Source organism: Myripristis murdjan, chromosome 1, assembly GCF_902150065.1.
Source record: "Myripristis murdjan chromosome 1, fMyrMur1.1, whole genome shotgun sequence".
In the NCBI taxonomy this organism is placed as follows: domain Eukaryota; kingdom Metazoa; phylum Chordata; class Actinopteri; order Holocentriformes; family Holocentridae; genus Myripristis; species Myripristis murdjan.
In genome coordinates this window covers 4,539,409-4,559,433 of record NC_043980.1, presented here as the reverse complement: position 1 = coordinate 4,559,433, position 20,025 = coordinate 4,539,409, and the positions used below count along the sequence as shown (strand labels likewise).

Here is a 20,025-nt window from a genome sequence, read left to right as displayed (position 1 = left end):
AAGCGATGGATACCTGGCCATGCTGGTCTTCAGTGTGAAGGTAAGTCACTGAGCCATAAGCTCTCTTGCTTAGAAAATAACCTCCTTGTATTCAACTGTTCTTACCAATACTGGGGTCAGAGCTTGAACGATAACCGGAAGAGTCCACCACACCACAGATGACACCACTAAAAACTGTTTGAAAAATATCTTGCTCATATGTTTTCAATATAGATAGATTGATGTAAGTTTGTTTTTGACTGTGGTAAAGGTGCCTCTCTTGTTCAAGCAGCAGATGAGCTGGCACTCTGATTTGTCTGGTGTTTCTTGTTATTACTTGATTCTACAAATTAGGAGGGAGATGTAATTCACCTTTCTTTATTTTCCCCTAGGAGCTGCAGAGTCAAGATGGACAGCCTTGAAGAAAACAGAGTCAACAGCAGCAACCAGACCTCCTACATTTATTACACTACACATGTTTGAATGTTTCGTGCATGGATGTGGCAGGTTTTGTATTGCGCGTGACTGAAACTGTGTGTGTGTGTGTGTGTGCGCGCGCGCGCTCGCGCACAAGTGTGTGTGAAGCAAAATAAATACACGAACAAAATGTTACACAAATAATACAAAGACTCAAAAGTGCACAAATAGTCTCCAGGTTTGGCTTCCTCTTTTTTTGAATTGCAGTGTCATTTTCATTCAAATGTATTCGCCCATCTAGTTTTTTTGATGCGTTCAAAGACGCAAAAGCAGAATCTAAACTTGGAGGCCGTCTTTTATCACTTCATTTTTATTTATTATTTTATTTTGTCTTGTTTTATGTATAATAAAAACAGAATAATCTAAAATTAGATGCCATTTTTAACCCTGTAAAGCCTGAACCATCAAATAATTGACCGAAAATTCCAATTCTTTGAAACTGGCGCCGTTATTGGTCCAACTGAACAGCCAAAAAAAAAAAAAAAAAAAAAAATCAAATATCAATTCCCAACTATGAGTTTAAATTTGTATCATATTTGGCACATCAGGCAATTGTGCTCAATTTTTTTTTTATTTTAAACAAACAAAAACACATTGGTAATCCCAAACATATAAAAGAGCACTTTTCCTTCCAAACATAGAAAATAACACTTTTTCCATAACATAGTATTATTATCTTTTTTTTTTTATTTTAACCAATTTGGTGAAAATGACCTCAATGTAGCTGCTGTGTTAAATTTGATACAGCCATTTTCAACACGGTTTTACAAACAAAAACGTTATGAAATGTTCAGTAATTTCACATTGCATCAACTCAGTAATTTTTCCTATTGATGTTTCAGTAAAAATTTGCTGTACAAATGCTGTACAGTTAATGTACAAGGCTGAAAACAATCATGTCTTAAAGATGACACGTGTGGCTTTATAGGGTTAATCAACTTATTTTTTATTATTTTATTTTATTTCATTTTAAATTAATTAATTCATTTATTTATAGTAATAGCAGAATAATCTAAAATTGAAAGCTAGTTAGTTTTATCACCTCATTTTTATTTAATTATTTATTTATTATTTATGTATTTTTATTATGGTTTTTATTTTATTTCATCTTTTGTTCACTTTCAAACTATTTTAATCTGTTCCAGTTTTGTTCCCCTCTCACAATAGAGGTACAAAGGGTGCTTACAGTCCAGAGCTATTATTATAGTCATCACTCCAGATGTGAATGTGAATGAATTTGTTTGTTAAAGCTGCTAGTTGGAGGAAAGCTTTTTAAGAAGTGGAGTTTGACTGAACAGCCGCCAACATGACGAGACAGACGTGCACAAATACGTCCCGAGCAGTAGCGGTTTTAGGCACGGGCGAACCGGGCACCCGCCCGGGGCGGCTTTTTTTCATGTCACATGGGGGGCGGCACGAGCGCCAAAAAAAAAAAAAAAAATCATCAGCGCTGCAAAGCAGTTTTCTATAACCGTATTCATCTGAATATAAGACCAGTGGTGGTTCTGCCTATGTTGCCGCCCTAGGTGAAATTACTGGCTTGCACCCTTTCATGTTATTACTCCAACCCCCCCGCCCCCGCGGCACCATCAGGCGGCATCACGCGAGCCGGCCGTGGCACCAGCTGGCATCAGGCCGCTCACCTGTCAGATCCGGCAGACCTGACCGGGTGGGCGTGGTACCGGCCGGTGCCGCGGCCGGCTTGCGTGATGCCGACTGATGGTGCCGCGGCATATTACGGGTCAATACGGTAGTCTAGAAAACTGGCGATTTTTTTTTCTCGTGCGCCCCTAAGTAGATTGCGCCCTGGACGGTTGCCCACATTGCCTATAGCAAAAACCGTCCCTGTATAAGACGATATTTTTTCCATTGAAAATGCCCTGAAAAAACACCCTTGTCTAATATTGGGGTCTAAGCAAATACACATGTATTGTTGCATATGTAAACCAGTAGGTAGGCTCGCCTGATGCCGTGATTACCGGCGAATAGCCGCATTGCGCAGTCAATAATTAACCATGTTGTCAGTGTCATTGTCCACTGTGCTGCTGCAGCCGCGTATGAACAAAAGTTGATTTATAATGAAAGGTATATGGCAGTCTGTGTGCGCCGCTCACCTGTCAGATCCGGCAGACCTGACAGGGTGGGCGTGGCACCGGTCGGCATTTAAGGCCATGAATAGGTAGGGAATTTATTTTATTTTTTATTTTATTTAGCATTTTAAGGATGGGTAGGGGGGATTTATTTTATTTAAGGTAAGTTTTAAGGTATTTGTGTAGTTGCCAGGGCCCCTGCTCTGGGAGGGGCGCCTCTAGCGGCTGGAGGGGCACCGGTAGCGGTACCGCCTGTGTCAGGGATAACCATTTGCGGCTGGATATGCAGTGAATGATGTGAGGCAGCGAAGAGGTGTATCTTCAAATGGTGTTTTATTCACCAAAAAAAAAACCACAAAAAGAAACGATACAATAACATGAGCAGCAGCAGCATCAGCAAAGGAAACCTCACAGCCAGCTAGACAGAGGTATACTGGCGCCTTATATACTCTGTCCCTGTAGGCTCAATTGGGTGCTTTCTACTCCCAGGTATAATTAATAAATTAGGCTATAATAAATTCTTATAAATACACAATATAAAATATAATTTTAGGACTACTATTAACTATCACTCATCTACTATAATTATTTCTATAAATAAATCTAATGAACCCATATTACAAGAGAAAAAATAATACACCCAAATACCAGCTCCCCCTATCCTTTCCTGCCACTTGGTCTCTCCCGGAACGTTTAATACGGTGCTCGTACCACCCGGGACTCTTTGGCCGAACACCCTGGAGCAGACACAGACATGACAAGGTAAGGACAGGTTACAGACAACTTTCAACAGCATACTTACTAATCAGACACTTGCACATTTATTTGATTTAACTGCACTTTACACCACACAGTGGTGTAGTCGCTAACACACCTGCTAATCAATTTTGATTAGGCAATCACACGCAAGTGCGGTGTCAGCGGCTAATTCAATCTTTCTTTCACAGGTGGAGCCAAGCCCTGCCTACCACCCAAGCCTGAAGACACCCAACACTCATGGTTTTACACGGTTAAATTATCCAGTTGCAAAATACTCAATAAATAACCAATAAATAGTCGGTATAAAATGTGCAAATATGCAATGTGCAAATATTACTGTGCAAACCAATAATAAAGTGCGACTGTTGAGACTAAAGTGCGAAGTGCCATTATTAAAGTGCATAATTGCGTTGTCTGTTAAAGTGCCTTTTATATCAACCCTGTTGTGCAATATTTACAAGAAACAGTCACTCGTAACGAAGTGCTCTTCGTTACATTTCCTCCCCCCTCTCCCGAAGGAGAACAGTACCTCACTCCTCAGACATTCTGGACAGACAGTCTGCTACCACATTAGACTTCCCCGACCTGTAGCAAACAGTGAAGTCATATGGCTGCAGGGCAAGGTACCATCCAGCGATGCGCATGTTGGCATCCCTCATGCGATGCAGCCACTGCAGAGCTCGGTGGTCAGTCTCCAGAAAGAAGTGGCGTCCCAGCAGATAATATCTGAGGGTGTCGATGGCCCACTTCATCGCCAAGCACTCCTTTTCCACCGTCGAGTATCTGGTTTCCCTGTCGAGCAGCTTGCGACTCAGGAACACCACCGGCCTCCTCTCTCCCTCCACCTCCTGCAACAGCACCGCCCCCAGGCCCACTCCAGAAGCGTCTGTCTGCAGCGTGAAAGGTTTGTCAAAGTCTGGGCTGTGGAGAACTGAGTGTGTGCAGACGGCATCTTTAAGGTCTCTGAAGGCCCTGTCACACTCATCAGTCCATCTCAGTTTGTTGGGAGCTGAGGCTCTGGTCAGCTCATTCAGCACCACTGCTCTGTCTGCAAAGTGAGGAACAAACTTGCGGTACCAGCCCACCAGGCCCAGGAAACCCCTCAGCTTCCTCTTGGTGGTGGGAACAGGGAAAGAGTGGATGGCCTCCACCTTCCCCAGCTGTGGCTTGATCTTACCAAAGCCGATGATGTAGCCCAGGTACTCCACCTCCCTCTGGGCAACAGCACACTTGCGCGGGTTGATGGTCAGGCCTGCCGCTGTGATCCGCTGTAGGACCTGCTGCAGGTGGAACCTGTGCTCCTCCCAGGACTGGCTGAACACCACCACATCATCCAGGTATGCTGCAGAGAAATCTGAGAAATCTCTTAAGACATGGTCCATCAATCTCTGAAACGTGGCAGGTGCCCCCTGGAGGCCAAATGGCATGACTCTAAACTGATACATACCAAATGGACTTTTGAACGCCGTCAGTTCTCTTGCCTCTGGTGCCAAGGCTACCTGCCAATAGCCCTTGCTCAGGTCCAGTGTGGTGATGTACCGTGCTCTGCCAACTCTCTCCACCAAATCATCAATTCTCGGCATTGGGTAGGGGTCAAAGTTGGACACAGCATTTAGGTACCGGAAATCGATGCAGAACCTGAGTGAGCCATCTTTCTTCGGCACAAGGACAACCGGACTACACCACTCACTGCAGGAGACCTCAATTATCCCCAGCTCCAACATCAGCTTGATCTCTTTTTGCAGCGCAGGAATCAACCGCTCCGGAATCCTGTAGCTCTTTTGCCGAACAGGAGCATCCTTTGCCAGACGAATCTTATGTTGGACCAGAGAGGTGAAACCTGGCGTCTCCCTGAAGAGCTCTGGGTCAAGTAGTGGTGTGATCTGTTCCTGCTGGGTAGCAGACAGATGAGACAGGTCCACTGTGCTAGGCTCCAATGTAGAGGTGGGAAAGAACTTTTCTGTTGTGTCCTCCTCCTGGACAGCCCGCACCAACAGCTGCTGGCACACCGGCTCTGGGCGAACCTGGAAGCCTTTAAGCAAATTTACATGAAAAGTCTGGTGTTTTCTCTGCTTGTCTGGCATATAAAGTTCATACGTAACCTTACCCACTCGTTTGGTGATTTCGTAAGGTCCCTGCCATTGTGTAAGCAGCTTACTGTCACTGGTTGGTAACAGCAAGAGTACCTGCTGGCCTGGTTCAAAGACCCTTTCTCTGGCCTTCTGATCATACCAGGCTTTCTGGTGTTGTTGAGCCCTCCTCATGTTTTCATGTGCCAGCGCTGTCATCTCCTCCAGTCTCTCTCTCATTTTGACCACGTAGGCGACCACATTCTCTCCTCCTTGCTTTGGACTTTCCCAGTGGTCTTTTAGAAGGTCCAATGGCCCTCTCACCTGGCGACCATATAACAGTTCAAAGGGGGAAAATCCTGTTGATGCTTGTGGCACCTCCCGATATGCAAACAAAAGGTAGGGCAGCCACTGGTCCCAGTCAGCACCTGTGTGGGAGACAAACTTGCGAAGCATGTTCTTCAGTGTTTGGTTATAGCGTTCCACCAGCCCGTCCGTCTGGGGGTGGTACGGGGTGGTCTTAATGCCCTTTATACCTAACACTTTATAAACCTGCTGCAACAGTTTGGACAGAAAATTTGTCCCACAGTCTGTTAGGACTTCTTTGGGGATGCCTACCCTGGAGAAAAACTGTAATAGGCAGTTTGCTATCTGTCTGGCTTTGACAGACCTGAGAGGGAAGGCTTCAGGGTAACGGGTTGCATAGTCACATAACACTAAAATGTAGCGGTGACCTGAGGAACTTCTTTCCAGTGGCCCTACTATGTCCATGCCTATTCTTTCAAATGGTGTGTCTATGATAGGCAATGACTGCAGTTGTGCACGTGCTACTCCCTTTGCTGAGGTAAGCTGACATGTTTTGCATGAACTGCAGAACTGAGAGATCTGGGTGTACATTCCTGGCCAAACAAAACGACTTGCAATCCTGTGTAGTGTCTTCTGAAAAGCCATATGACCTGCCCAAGGAATTGAGTGACCTAACTCCATGACCTTTAGTCTAAACTGTTGAGGCAAGGCCAATGCCTCCGTCTTCCCTTTTCGCTGATAGAGCCGGCCTTCTGTCACTACATAAGTGGCATCATCTAAACAGCTTGGGTTGTTCTGTTTCACCCCCTCCACCTCTGTCACCTTTTCAAACCATGGTTTGAGTGTTGCATCCTGTTTCTGCAGTAATCCTACATCTGGGGGAATGTCAAAGTCTAACAGACCAGCCGGTTTGGCAGGGTCCTCTGTCTCTTTTCTAGCTGCACCCATTAGCTTTTCCCTCCGTCTCTGAGCTCTTGACTTTGGGGGTCTAACGTGGCCTGCCTCCCATTCTACCCCAAAGAAAGGCAACTCTCTGAGGACTCCCTTTGCCGTCTGTGCTCTTGTGGTGACATGGCAGGGTTTGACTGGCACTGTAACTGGTGCAACATCATTTTTAGCTGGTGACTCCATGATATCTATCCCTGGGCTCTGAACCTCATCACTGCTAACATCTGGCTTACACACTGGCTGGTGCACCAGGTCATAGAGTGTGGGGAGATCATTGCCTAAAATGACTGGATATGGCAATGTTGGAGCTAATGCTACAGACAAAAGAAAAGTCTGGCCTCCTACTGTCAGATAAACTTCAGCTGTGGGGTAAACATGCTCATCACCGTGAATACAACTTATCCTGGAACTGTCCTCACTCCACTTTTCCCTTGGGACCAAGCTAGACAAAATCACTGTCTGAAAACATGCTGTGTCCAGTAAAGCTTCCTCACGCTGACCATTGATGAGAACTGGTACCGTTCGGCCTGCTTCAGTCACAGTGTCTATCCTAGTTGGTCTTGGCACTGAGCACAGAAGAGAGGGCTTGGTGTGGTGAAGGGCAGGGCAAAACTGTTTGGTGTGGCCTAAACCATTACAGTGGTAGCACCTGACTTCCTGTTTAGAGGATCTAGGCTGAGGCTTTGTAACACGGCTTGGTGCTTGTGGTGTAAACTGCCTATTGGTGGGAAAACCTTTCTCCTGTGGCTGACCAAACCCCCGTTCACCCCCAGTGGACTTACTTGCATGGGCTTGGTGCTTCCCCCAACCAAAGGTGGCATTCCGGCCCCCTGTCCTCGCTGACGTGAAGACATCTGCCAGGCGAGCCGCTTCCTCTGCTGTCCTGGGGTCATGCTCTCTGATCCAGATCTCCAGCTCTGGATGGACCATTCTCAGGAACTGCTCCAGAATCATAGTCTCTGATATGTCTGCTACAGTGGATTTTTCTGGTTTGACCCACTTTGAGAACAGGTCCTTCAGGCGCACATACAGCTCCCGTGGAGTCTCACCAGGCTCAATCTGCAGGGATCGGAATCGCCTTCGGTAGGTGTCAGGAGTGATTTCATATTTTGCCAGAATTGCCGCTTTGACTTTGTCGTAGTTTTCAGAGTCTTTGATGTCCATTAACACATAGGCACTACGAGCTTTACCGGTGAGCAGGGGGACCAGGCGAATAGCCCATCCATTCTTGGACCAGCGACATACATGAGCCATTCTCTCAAACGTAGTCAGAAAATGTTCAATGTCATCCTCAGCAGACAAGGGCAGCAGCTTGGGTTCCCTGTGGGCAAGGGGTTCCCTCTGCGGTCTAAAGCTTTGACTTAGCTGACTGGTCATCTCCCCTGGGTCGTCGTCATCGTCATCATCATCATCATCGTCATGGTCACCATCACCATCCCTTTCCTGGGACTGGCCTTCCTCCTGTCTCTCATATCCTTGCCTGTATTCATTGCTCATTGCATTTACTTGCTGTTGTATTTGCACAAATTGATGCTGCATATTCTTCCAACGCCGCTCCTGGCGAGAAGACTCTTTCTCCATTTGCTGATCTCTCACTGCTTGGGATCGGACGAGGGATTTAACCAGACCTGCCAGCTCCTCCAGCGTCCCCTCTGCTTTATGCTCTCCCATGGCGCCTTGTTCAGCTGATGAGGAAGCTCCCTCATCTGGCTCCTCTTGTCCATTTTTCTTTCCCCCTCTCGTCATCATCTTACTGCAGGGTGGGCCCCAGCTTCTTGACACCACTTGTCAGGGATAACCATTTGCGGCTGGATATGCAGTGAATGATGTGAGGCAGCGAAGAGGTGTATCTTCAAATGGTGTTTTATTCACCAAAAAAAACCCCACAAAAAGAAACGATACAATAACATGAGCAGCAGCAGCATCAGCAAAGGAAACCTCACAGCCAGCTAGACAGAGGTATACTGGCGCCTTATATACTCTGTCCCTGTAGGCTCAATTGGGTGCTTTCTACTCCCAGGTATAATTAATAAATTAGGCTATAATAAATTCTTATAAATACACAATATAAAATATAATTTTAGGACTACTATTAACTATCACTCATCTACTATAATTATTTCTATAAATAAATCTAATGAACCCATATTACAAGAGAAAAAATAATACACCCAAATACCAGCTCCCCCTATCCTTTCCTGCCACTTGGTCTCTCCCGGAACGTTTAATACGGTGCTCGTACCACCCGGGACTCTTTGGCCGAACACCCTGGAGCAGACACAGACATGACAAGGTAAGGACAGGTTACAGACAACTTTCAACAGCATACTTACTAATCAGACACTTGCACATTTATTTGATTTAACTGCACTTTACACCACACAGTGGTGTAGTCGCTAACACACCTGCTAATCAATTTTGATTAGGCGATCACACGCAAGTGCGGTGTCAGCGGCTAATTCAATCTTTCTTTCACAGGTGGAGCCAAGCCCTGCCTACCACCCAAGCCTGAAGACACCCAACACTCATGGTTTTACACGGTTAAATTATCCAGTTGCAAAATACTCAATAAATAACCAATAAATAGTCGGTATAAAATGTGCAAATATGCAATGTGCAAATATTACTGTGCAAACCAATAATAAAGTGCGACTGTTGAGACTAAAGTGCGAAGTGCCATTATTAAAGTGCATAATTGCGTTGTCTGTTAAAGTGCCTTTTATATCAACCCTGTTGTGCAATATTTACAAGAAACAGTCACTCGTAACGAAGTGCTCTTCGTTACAGCCTGGGAAGTTCTCGTTGTGTGTGTGTGTGTGTGTGTGTGTGTGTGTGTGTGTGTGTCTGGAACATGGGCAGAACCGCCACTGGTCCCGAGCGTGTCCTTTAGTAAAGGTGAGTCCACATTTTAAGGGAAGGTGGGAATCTCATCAGTCATGATGCTGATGTCACATTTTAGAGGACAAGAACCTCATGCCGGTCCTGCTGCTCTCTGATAGCCATAGAAATGTGATCAATAAGACGCGGCTGTCACTCATTTTACAGGCCACCAAACAGGGGCAAGTGATTTTTATGGGGTGGCACAAAACACTAAGGGCCCTATCTTGCGCCAGACTCCCTAAACCCGCTATTTGCGGATTTAGGATTTAGGAAGAGGCGCTCCCCCGTAAAAGTTGCTATCTTGTGCACCTCCCGCTATCCGCAAAACACTTGCGCTACCCGCTATATTATGCATAGGCATGTTTTGGGCGTTACGCCAGTTAAACCAATCAGTGTGCCAGGTGCCATTGCCTTTAAGGGTAGGATGCGCTATCCTAAATCCTAAATCCTAAACCCGCGATGGAGAGAGGGAGGTAGATTTTCTCAGGGCTTCTACTGAGGCTAAAGCAAGGTGGCCTTATATATATATATTAGTGGTGTCAAGAGATTAAAAAAATTGAGAGATTAATTAATTATGATCTGTAATTAATTGATCTAATTAATCTGTTTTTTAATCTCACCTAAAATTGCTGAGAAAAGCCCTCAACTTGAGGTATTTCCCTTTAAATTCATTACATTATTGTAGCAGATCAGTCCGATGCGGGTCGGGGGGACGACCCCTCTTTTTCAAGACCCTTTTTTTGGGGAAAAAAAAATGTCTGGTCTGCCGGATCTGACAGGTGAGCGGCGCACACATAGCCTACTGCCATATCAATTTTTGTTCATACGCGGCTGCAATGACTGCGCAATGCGGCCATTCGCCGGTAATCGCGGCATCAGGCGAGCCTACCTACTGGTTTACATATGCACAATACATGTGTATTTGCTTAGACCCCCAATATTAGACGAGAGCGTTTTTCAGGGCATTTTCAATGGAAAAAATATCGTCTTATATTCGGATGAATACGGTAATGTATTAACTTCGATCACGCAACCTTTTCTTCCACCTCCTCTCCTCTCCTCCACAGTCAGACACACACACACGAGTCGCGACACCCCCTCCTCAACATGCGATGCCTGTTTACAACGGACTCGGACTGTTGGGGCGGGTGTTAATCAAAACAAACCAATCATGTCTTGACCTCTTCACAGGTTGCTGGCCTCTGATTGGCTTGGCCTGTCTCTCTGACTTAAAAAAAAAAAAAAAAAAAAGATCAGACTGGTGAGGCCAGCCGGACCGGACCGACAGCTGATTGGCCTGGCCGGCGACCTGTTTAAAAAAAAAAAAAAAAAAAAAAGACGGGCAGGCCACCGGGCCAGTGACAGGCCGGCGCTTCGGGAAATCTCCCGATGTACAGTCCGGACCTGACAATAGGAGCCTATCAGCTTATGCTAAACAAGCCCAAACACAATGACAGCCAATCAATGTCCACTTCAGGGTGTCACTGACCATTGTTTTCCACCCCCAACAACTTAAGCACAGGAAGCCCAACGCCTACAAACCGATTTTATAAAAAGTAAAGTTAGAGATTAAAAATTAGATTAACTCGATTAAAAAACATAACGCGCTAAATATGACTGTAATTAATTAATCTCAATTAACGCGATAATTTGACACCACTAATATATATACATATTATTATATTATAGGCGAGTTAATTCGGGAGGTGGAGCCACATGTGTCCAAGTGGACGTGTCACAAGGTTGTACTGATTGAGTAAAATCCCCGGGTCACACCACAGACACACAAGAGGCAGAGGTGGAACTATGTGTAAACTAATTTATTGACAAGGTAGATTAGGCAAATAAAATATGTGTGAGTGTGCAGTTAAAACAGTCTTTCCTCTAAACAGTCTATATGAGTAATATACTCAGTCCATTCCGGTGGCATGTGCGCAAGATAGCAACTTTAGGGATAGCGCATGAAACACGCCCACGGACACACCTCCAGGTGCAAGTGACGGAGTCAGCATAACGGATAGCGGGTAGCGGGTGGCGCAAGATACCGTTTAGGGATAGCGGAAGTTCCTAAATCCGCAATTTGCGGGTAGCGGGTAGTGGCAGCGGATAGCTGGTGGCACAAGATAGGGCCCAAAATCTTTAAATGGCATTAAGTTAAGTTGACATGTTTCCTAACAACATTAGACCTGTCTGAACTGAGGCAGATACGAAGAAAAACCAACACATCTACAGAGGAAGAGGCTGAACATTACAGTACATCCATTTTCAGCTGCTAGCATGTATAATTTTACATGCCACAGATGTAAATTAAGGATAAATTCACTGGTGTTTTTAACTCAAAGGGAACTTCTTCTTTCTCAACTTCTTGGGTGGGAAAGGTCAGTATTTGGTCAGTTTCTTCTTTGTATGAGAATGTTTTTACAGCTTAGATGCATAAACACAAACACAATCACAACATGTGTTACAGCCCGGCTCGGGGACTGCAACTAAGAACGGGAGGGGAGACGAGTTTCGAACGGAAAAACAACATGTTTATTGCTACATCCAAAATAAAGGCAAAGGATCAGTATCAGCAATCAGTAATAAGGGCGTGTATGGATGCATATGTATGAGTGAGTGTGCATAACAAAAGGAAACAGAAGGAGAGCACAGCCGCGCCGTGGCATCCTCAGATGGAGTGAGAGTGACTGCCAGCGGGGGAAATAGGTGCGCGCTTCACCGGATGCAGGTGCAGCGCATCACCTAATGACGGAACCTGAAAAACAGAGCAGACCAACCAGCAACCAACACACTCAGCAAAGAGGGAGGGGCCATTACACATGTCGCATACAAAATGACAAGGTGCAACAATAAAATTCAAAATCACAAATGGGCAAAACAGAAGAAGAAGCAAAGGAAAAGAAATGGAAACAATGTATCATAAAACATTACAAAGCTTTCTTTATGATTAGGTAAAGGAACAGAGACTTTCATGAAACAAGACTAAAATCAAAGCTGCCTCATTCACCTGGATATCCACCTCAAACTGCTCTTCATGCAGACTTTGTGCTTTAGAAAACATCCAAACTTCTCAAACGTCTGTCCAAACCTGATCTAAACCTGAGATCTAATAACTTGTGGTTACAAAAGGCTAAATAAAGCTTAGTTGCTAATTTCTAAGAATTTTCACCAGCAATAACCAGCCAATAACCTGATAGGCAATGACCTAATAATTTAGCTGGACCTACAAGCAGAGCAGGTTACAGATGAGTGACACGTGAAAGGGCAAACCAGCAAAAAGTGTCTTAGTCAGGTGTTGAACAGCTTCAATGCTCCTTGGCAGAGATTGTCCAAGTCTCTGGAAGTCTCCTGGAGGGACGGAGCTCCACTGCAAGTAAAGATCAACAGATTTTGGACTCTCCACCGCCATCATCAAAATACCAAATGAGGAGAAATCTTCTAGAAGAATGGAGCTCCGTCCCTCCAGGAGACTTCCAGAGACTTGGAGAAACTATGAAACATGAAAAGACTCTTCATGTTGGCTTCTCCTCTCATTTGCCACCCGCCTGCAAGTGGAGTTCAGGTATGAGTGTCAACACTGAATGCAGGGCAGCTTCCCCGTCCTGTGGAGGTACAGGAATGGGTGGATGAACCCAGTCATCACAGCAAAACATGTACAAGTGCCAAAGGAAGTAGAGAACTGCTCCTGAGATATGTAACCATGAAGTGTAAATGTTATGATAAAAGGAAGGTAGGTCAGGACTGTGGACACGGTGATAATCAGAAGGACCTTAAAGGACTTCATCTTGACCTTATCGCTCCCCTCCTTGTCCCTCCCCCCTGTCCCCGGCCCGGGCTTCCTCAGAGCCCTGAGAACTGACAGGCAGCAGAACAGCTTCACTGAAAACAGCAGCAGGTAAACACCGATGTAACAACGCTGGGCCAGAATCGGGTTGTTGAGCATTAACACTTGCATAATACAGGCTCCGAGCACCAGCAGCCAGACGGCTGCACAGCAGACCACCCTGTACTTCAGGGTCTTGAGCTGGAGGAAGAGCACAGGGTGGACCACGGCGATGTACCGCTCCACACAGATACAGGTCTGGAAGAGGGGCCGGCCCATGAAGAGAAAAACGCTGAGGACCAGAGACGCCACAGTGACACTGACCAGCTTGTAGAACAGGGAGATGAAAGCGCAGATATTGGACAAACCATAAAGCAGCTCGGACACGGTGAGGTTGAGAGAGAAGAACTCCAAGGCATTCACTCGTCCTGCTCTGGTCACCATCAGCCAAAGGATGAAGGCGTTGGAGGGGAAACCCAGGAGGAGGTTGACTGTATGTATAATAACATAAAGCCAGAAAAACCAAGACGGGAGAGCATCATAAATGGAGATCTGGAGAAAGGAGATCTGGTTGCTGCTGTTGACTCTGTTTTCTTCAAGGCTGTCCATCTTGACTCTGCAGCTCCTAGGGGAAAATAAAGAAAGGTGAATTACATCTCCCTCGTAATTTGTAAAATCAAGTGACAACAAGAAACACCAGACAAATCAGAGTGCCAGCTCATCTGCTGCTTGAACAAGAGAGGCAGCTTTACCCCAGTCCAAAAATACACTTACATCAATCTATCTATATTAAAAACATATGAGCAAGATATTTTTCAAACAGTTTTTAGTGGAGTCATCATTCCAGTCAAGTGATGGAAGGACGGCTTCTGACCTGGTCTGGTGCACTCCTCTGTCTCTCCACTGCAGGTTTGCAACGGCTTGGTCTGTATTTAAAATTATTATCTAGCTTTAGCTGACAGCACCTCCCTTTCTCTCTGCTGTCTCCACACCTGTTCTATGGATCATATGAATCATTTCATTTTCAAGTCATTTATTTTTGAGTGTTATTTCTGCTCCATCCTGACCAGAGGACATGCAAATACAACCCAAACAAAACAGCACAAGAAACTTTTTCATTAATTTGAGTAAAGCAGACAGGAGTGGAAGGAGTAAAAAGGACAGTGTAATGTAAACATACCATTTTTGTTTTTCTTTGTGATAGATTTCATAAAACAGTTATTCAATTTATTCAGAGCTCTATGATTTAATTACATAACATCCAATATTGATATGTGGGGTAAAAGTCTGGGAATTAAAGGAGGCTGTTAGTTTCACATCTAAAGGTAAGTGCGTTAGGTTGAGTGTGTGTTGAGAGAGACAGAGGCAGGAATCCAAAGTTCAAAACATGCAGAGCTGTTGTATTGTTTTTCTTGTTTCTACATTCGTTTCCCCATGAATCTTTGTGTGTATTTAATGCTCTGCAATTAGAAAGCAAAATTATTGACATCAGTTCAAATCTCTACGAAAATTGTAACCCCATATCACATAAAGAGAGCCACTGAGCACACAACATGGCTCAGGTCAAAAAGAAAGACCAGTGGGAGGAAAATTTTTATTTAATTTGTCAGCTAGGCAAAGTGGTTGCATCTGAGGTGGGCGGTTTCCTGCAAACCAGGTGAATTTGAGTTATTCACCAAGCCTCAGGTGTGGTCATGTGACTCCTAGATGGGGACTTCTTGAAAGTCCCCCTCAAAATAGAGGTTTTGAAATACAGAATCCCCATCAGTCACCCTCCTTTATCTCCGGGAGCTAACAGGCCATAGTGAACGAGGAAGTTGGGGATGGACAATCATCGGGATTTTTCCCTGTTTTAGTTTGTCCTTGTTGGTGTTGCATCTTGGTCTTGTCTGCGGGTTTGGGAGGTGATGTCTGATAAAGCTTGCCCAGAAGTGGTAAGACAGTTTTTGCTGTGACATCAGCACCTTTTTCCAATCAGCTGGCTGTTTGCATACACAGCCGGGAGATGGGAAGCATCCTGCCACCCTATCAAAAGCAGATTTGGGGTAATAGGGTCAAGATCAGCCACATCTGAGACATATCCGAGACATATCCAAGGGGCTTGGATTTTGGGGTTTGGGGTCAGGTCCTGGGTAGAGGAAGTTCTCATCATACTCCTGGTCAAGATCCTCTGATCTCCTGAACCTTCCACCAACTCCGATAATGCCAAAAAACCCGATCCAGTTGTGATGCAAGGGATGACAACTTACTGCTGGAAGGAAGAGGCTTGTCTGATTGGAGTACCAACAGTTCAGCTGGAGAGCTGTCTGTTTGGGCCTTTTTCAAGAGAAGGATCTAAGCTTCAAGCTGCAATCAAGAGACAGGATTGGGGCTGGTGGAGGGATACCTGTGGTGACTTCATCCTTTCAAGTGCTGCACTGGGAGACATCCAACCGCAACCGGTTCCAAGCCCTAGCAGAAGGAGATAACATAAACGACAAATAGGAACGATGCAAGCTGGCCTTCACTAACACAAGTGAATCTGTCCTGGGCTACAGAGACCCCAGAAGAAAAGACTTGATCACTGATGCAACTTGGAGGGAAATAAAAGCTAGGCATGACATCAAATCCAAACTCAACAGAGAGATGGACAACAACAAGAAGAAACGCCTCCAACAAGACTACTAGGAAAAGAACAAGGTAAGCCGCAAAAGCTGCAAGAGAGACAAGAAAGCACAAGTGGAGGAGCTGGCCAACGAAGCAGAGGTAGCAGCAAGAGAAAGAAATATAAAGGAACTGTACAGAATCACCCGTCAGCTGTCTGGGAAAAACAGGATCTCAAGCCGGCCTGTTAGGGGCAAGCAGGGAACTCTCCTCACCAAAGAGTCCAAGCAGTTGGAGCGCTGGAAAGAACACTTTGAAGAAGTCCTAAAGACTCCCCCCAGACTCCCTCCCAGTCATCGAAGAAGCAAGACAAGACCTTAACGTCAACTGTGCAAGGATATCAAGGGAGGAGATAAAGCGAGCCAGCAAGAAACTCAAGCTGGGCAGGGTACCAGGAAAGGATAATATCCTATCTGATGTACTGAAAGCAGACATCAACGCCACCATTGATATCCTCCATGGGCTTCTTAATGACATCTGGGTAAAAGAAGAGATACCCAATGATTGGAAAGAAGGGTTGATAGTTACAGTTCCTAAGAAAGGTAACCTCAGTGAATGTAAAAACTGGAGAGGCATCATGTTCCTCTCAGTCCCCAGCAAGATCCTCTGCCGAATTATTCTGAACAGAATTCAGGAACCACTGGATAAGATTTTCAGGAAGGAACAAGCAGGTTTCCGGAAAAACAACTCCTGTACAGATCACATCGCATCACTTCGCATGATTGTCGAGCAGTACATTGAATGGCAGTCACCACTATTCATTAACTTTGTCGACTTCGACAAGGCTTTCGACAGTCTGGACAGAAACACCCTGTGGAAGCTGCTTTGACACTACCAAATACCAAATACCAAAAAAACTGGTCAACATCATCAAATGCATGTATGACGGATTCACAGGCCAAGTCATCCCAAATGGTAAGCTCTCAGATGCCCTCCACATGAAAACAGGTGTGCGCCAAGGCTGGCTACTGTCGATCTTTCTTTTCCTCGTTGCCATCGACTGGACCATGAAAAGGTCAGTGGATGGCCAAAGGACAGGATTACAGTGGAACCTTTTTGAACAACTAGAAGACCTCAATTTTGCTGATGACTTGGCTCTGTTCTCAGTAACACATAAACACATGCAACAAAAGACCACCAGATTACATGAAGCAACATCAGCACAGAGGGAGGAGCTGATAAGGATGTGGCGCTGCACATTAACAAGGCAAGACATGCTTTTAGAACACTCCGTCCTGTATGGCTCTCTTCTCGGCTCTCCAGAAACACCAAAATCAGAATCTACAATACAAACGTAAAATCGGTCCTTCTCTATGGCTGTGAGACCTGGAAAACTACCAAAGCAATTATCAATAAATTGCAAGTGTTTGTTAACAGCTGTCTCAGATACATACTAAGAGCCTGGTGGCCCAACAAGATAAGCAACGTAGACCTGTGGAGACAGATGAAACAGGAGCAAGTACACAACGAAATCAAATTCAGAAAGTGGGGATGGATTGGCCATACACTCAGGAAAGATCCAAGCAACATAGCAAGGACTGCCCTGGACAACAATCCACAGGGCAGGAGGAAGCAAGGGAGACCGAAGAAACACTGGAGAAGGTCCACGCTGGCTGAGCTGACCAAGGTGGGGACCTCCTGGGAGGAGGCAAAGGCCACCGCCCAGAAGAGAGTGAGGTTGAGATCCATGGTTGATGCCCTGTGTTCCCAAGGGGACGAAGAGGAAGAAAGAAAGAAAGAAAGAAAGAAGACTGGGAGACATCCAAGGTGCCTGGGGAAGCACACACAGAGAAGTAGAGGAATCTGGTCGGCTTTCCAACTTTGCCAGGGTCCTCCTCACAGAGTGTAGCCGAAAGGCAAGACCACTGACAATTGGCAAGGAGGACGAAGGAGGGCCCCTGTGGTTGGGTCAGTTCAGAGAGTTATTTGCCTCTGTTCAGGTCATCAGCAGGGTTAAGTGAACTCTACACATATTTCAAATCCTCTGTATTTGTCAATTCCTGGGTTTTGATGGTCCATGTGCTAATGAAGACTTTATAGCGGCAAGAATTAGAATGGAGCCACTGCAGCACTGTGGTGGAGTCACTCCAAAAGGTGGTCTCATTATTGGCAGGCTAATTTCTTGTCTGACCATTGTAGCCAACAGCGCACAGCTAAGTGCAGCACACAGTTCAAGCTGTGGCATAGAGATTTTTTTAGGTGTCACTCTGGACCTGGCCATGATTAAAGCAATGGATACCTGACCATGCTGGTCTTCAGAGTGAAGGCAAGTCACTGAGCCATAAGCTCTCTTGGAGGCATCCATGTACTTGCTAATCAAAAGAGGATAGGTCATAACATCTAGGAAGCAAGGGAGCAGGAAGGGTGGAAATGACACAAGCTGGCAGCTTGTGTCATTTCCTTCCTTTTTAAGATGACTTGATTGTGGCTGTCACTTAGGGTGTGAACAGGGGGAGAAAGTAAAATGTGCATTAAGCTACTGCACCTAATGCAAGGAAAATGAAAAACATGTAAACCGCGTGCAGATGGGCAATCACGCCGAGACATATCACCAGATGTCTCAACAAAACCATGGCGCCCCTGTGGCAATGCGTCCCTGTGTGGTTGCCTCATCATCCTCATGTGCACACATTCCCTTGCAGGACCCAAGGAGAGTAAAACGTGGAGAGGTCATTGTATCACTGAATCTCGCTTTGGCGCCAGTTGTATTGGAGTCAATGGAGGGTGTATGAAGAAACTCATTACAATTCAACTCATCTCAGTCGTTTGACACTGGATGAATAAATGCCTCCAGAAGATAAAACAACACATGGAGTTATAAATAACTCCAAACTGGAGGCATGTCTTCATCCCATGTCAGTCGATAGAGATATGGCAAGGCAAGGCAAGGCAAATTTATTTGTAGAGCACAATTCAACACAATTCAACAACAGTCAAAGTGCTTTACAGAGACATTAAAAGCAACAAGACACAATTTAAAACAATAAAAACAGTCAATGAAAAGGGAAATAGAATTGGGAATGATAGCGAAAATAAAATACAGTAACATAAAATAAAAAGGGAAATAGAATTGGGAATGATAGCAAAAATAAAATACAGTAACATAAATATCAACAGGCTCAGTACATTGCCTGAGCTATACGGACTTCCTGGTCACCCCCTGCAGGGATGCCGACAGCCCAACCTCTTAATTCCTTAGACTCTGAAACCTCTCCTATTGGAGATTTCAGTCTGGACTCACTCCTCAGCCCTGGAATCTCTGACATTTGACATCAGAACTTTTCCCGACATCAGAACCTTTTCCCGACATCAGAACTTTTCCTGACATCAGAACTTGCACTGACATCAGAACCCTTTCCCGAAGTCAGAACTTTTCCTGACATTCCTGACATCAGAACCTTTTCCCGACATCAGAACATTTCCTGACATCAGAACCTTTTCCCGACATCAGAACCTTTTCCTGACATCAGAACTTTCATCAGAACTTTTCCTGATATCAGAACCTTATCCCGACATCAGAACCTTTTCCGGACATCAGAACCTTTTCCTGACATCAGAACTTTTCCTGACATCAGAACCTTTTCCCGACATCAGAGCCTTTTCCTGACATCAGAACTTTTCCTGACATCAGAACTTTTCCGACATCAGAACTTTTTCTGACACTAGACCCATTCTGACATCGCCTGCAGCGACATCAGGTCCTCTCCCAGCATCGGACTATTTGGCAATAATCCGGCATCACTTTAAGTGGAAAGAAAAGAAGTAGAAAAATAAAAGGCAACAGGTAGTGCTTGGAGTGCGAAGGAGGCATAAAACAACAGTGCGTAGTTAAAAGGTACAGGCAATACAACAGGTAAGTGTTGAATCTAAGAGTGCGCTTCATTCAACAGTAGTGCTTTTAGCCCTGATTTAAAGGAGCTGACAGATTGAGCAGACCTCAGATCTACAGGAAGTTTGTTCCACAGGTGAGGAGCATAATAACTGAATGCTGCCTCACCTTGCTTGGTTCTTGTTCTTGGAACACACAACAAACCAGTTCCAGATGACCTTA

At 45.2% G+C, this 20,025-nt stretch overlaps 1 protein-coding gene across 1 annotated transcript; it reads right to left on the bottom strand.

Annotated features, from left to right (window-relative positions):
• Nucleotides 1-13,079: 13,079 nt before the first annotated feature.
• On the bottom strand, nt 13,080-13,940 carry LOC115357780 (G-protein coupled receptor 183-like). Its single transcript, XM_030049455.1, has one exon. The coding sequence runs from the start codon at nt 13,938-13,940 to the stop codon at nt 13,080-13,082; it is 861 nt and encodes a 286-aa protein (XP_029905315.1).
• Nucleotides 13,941-20,025: the final 6,085 nt, after the last annotated feature.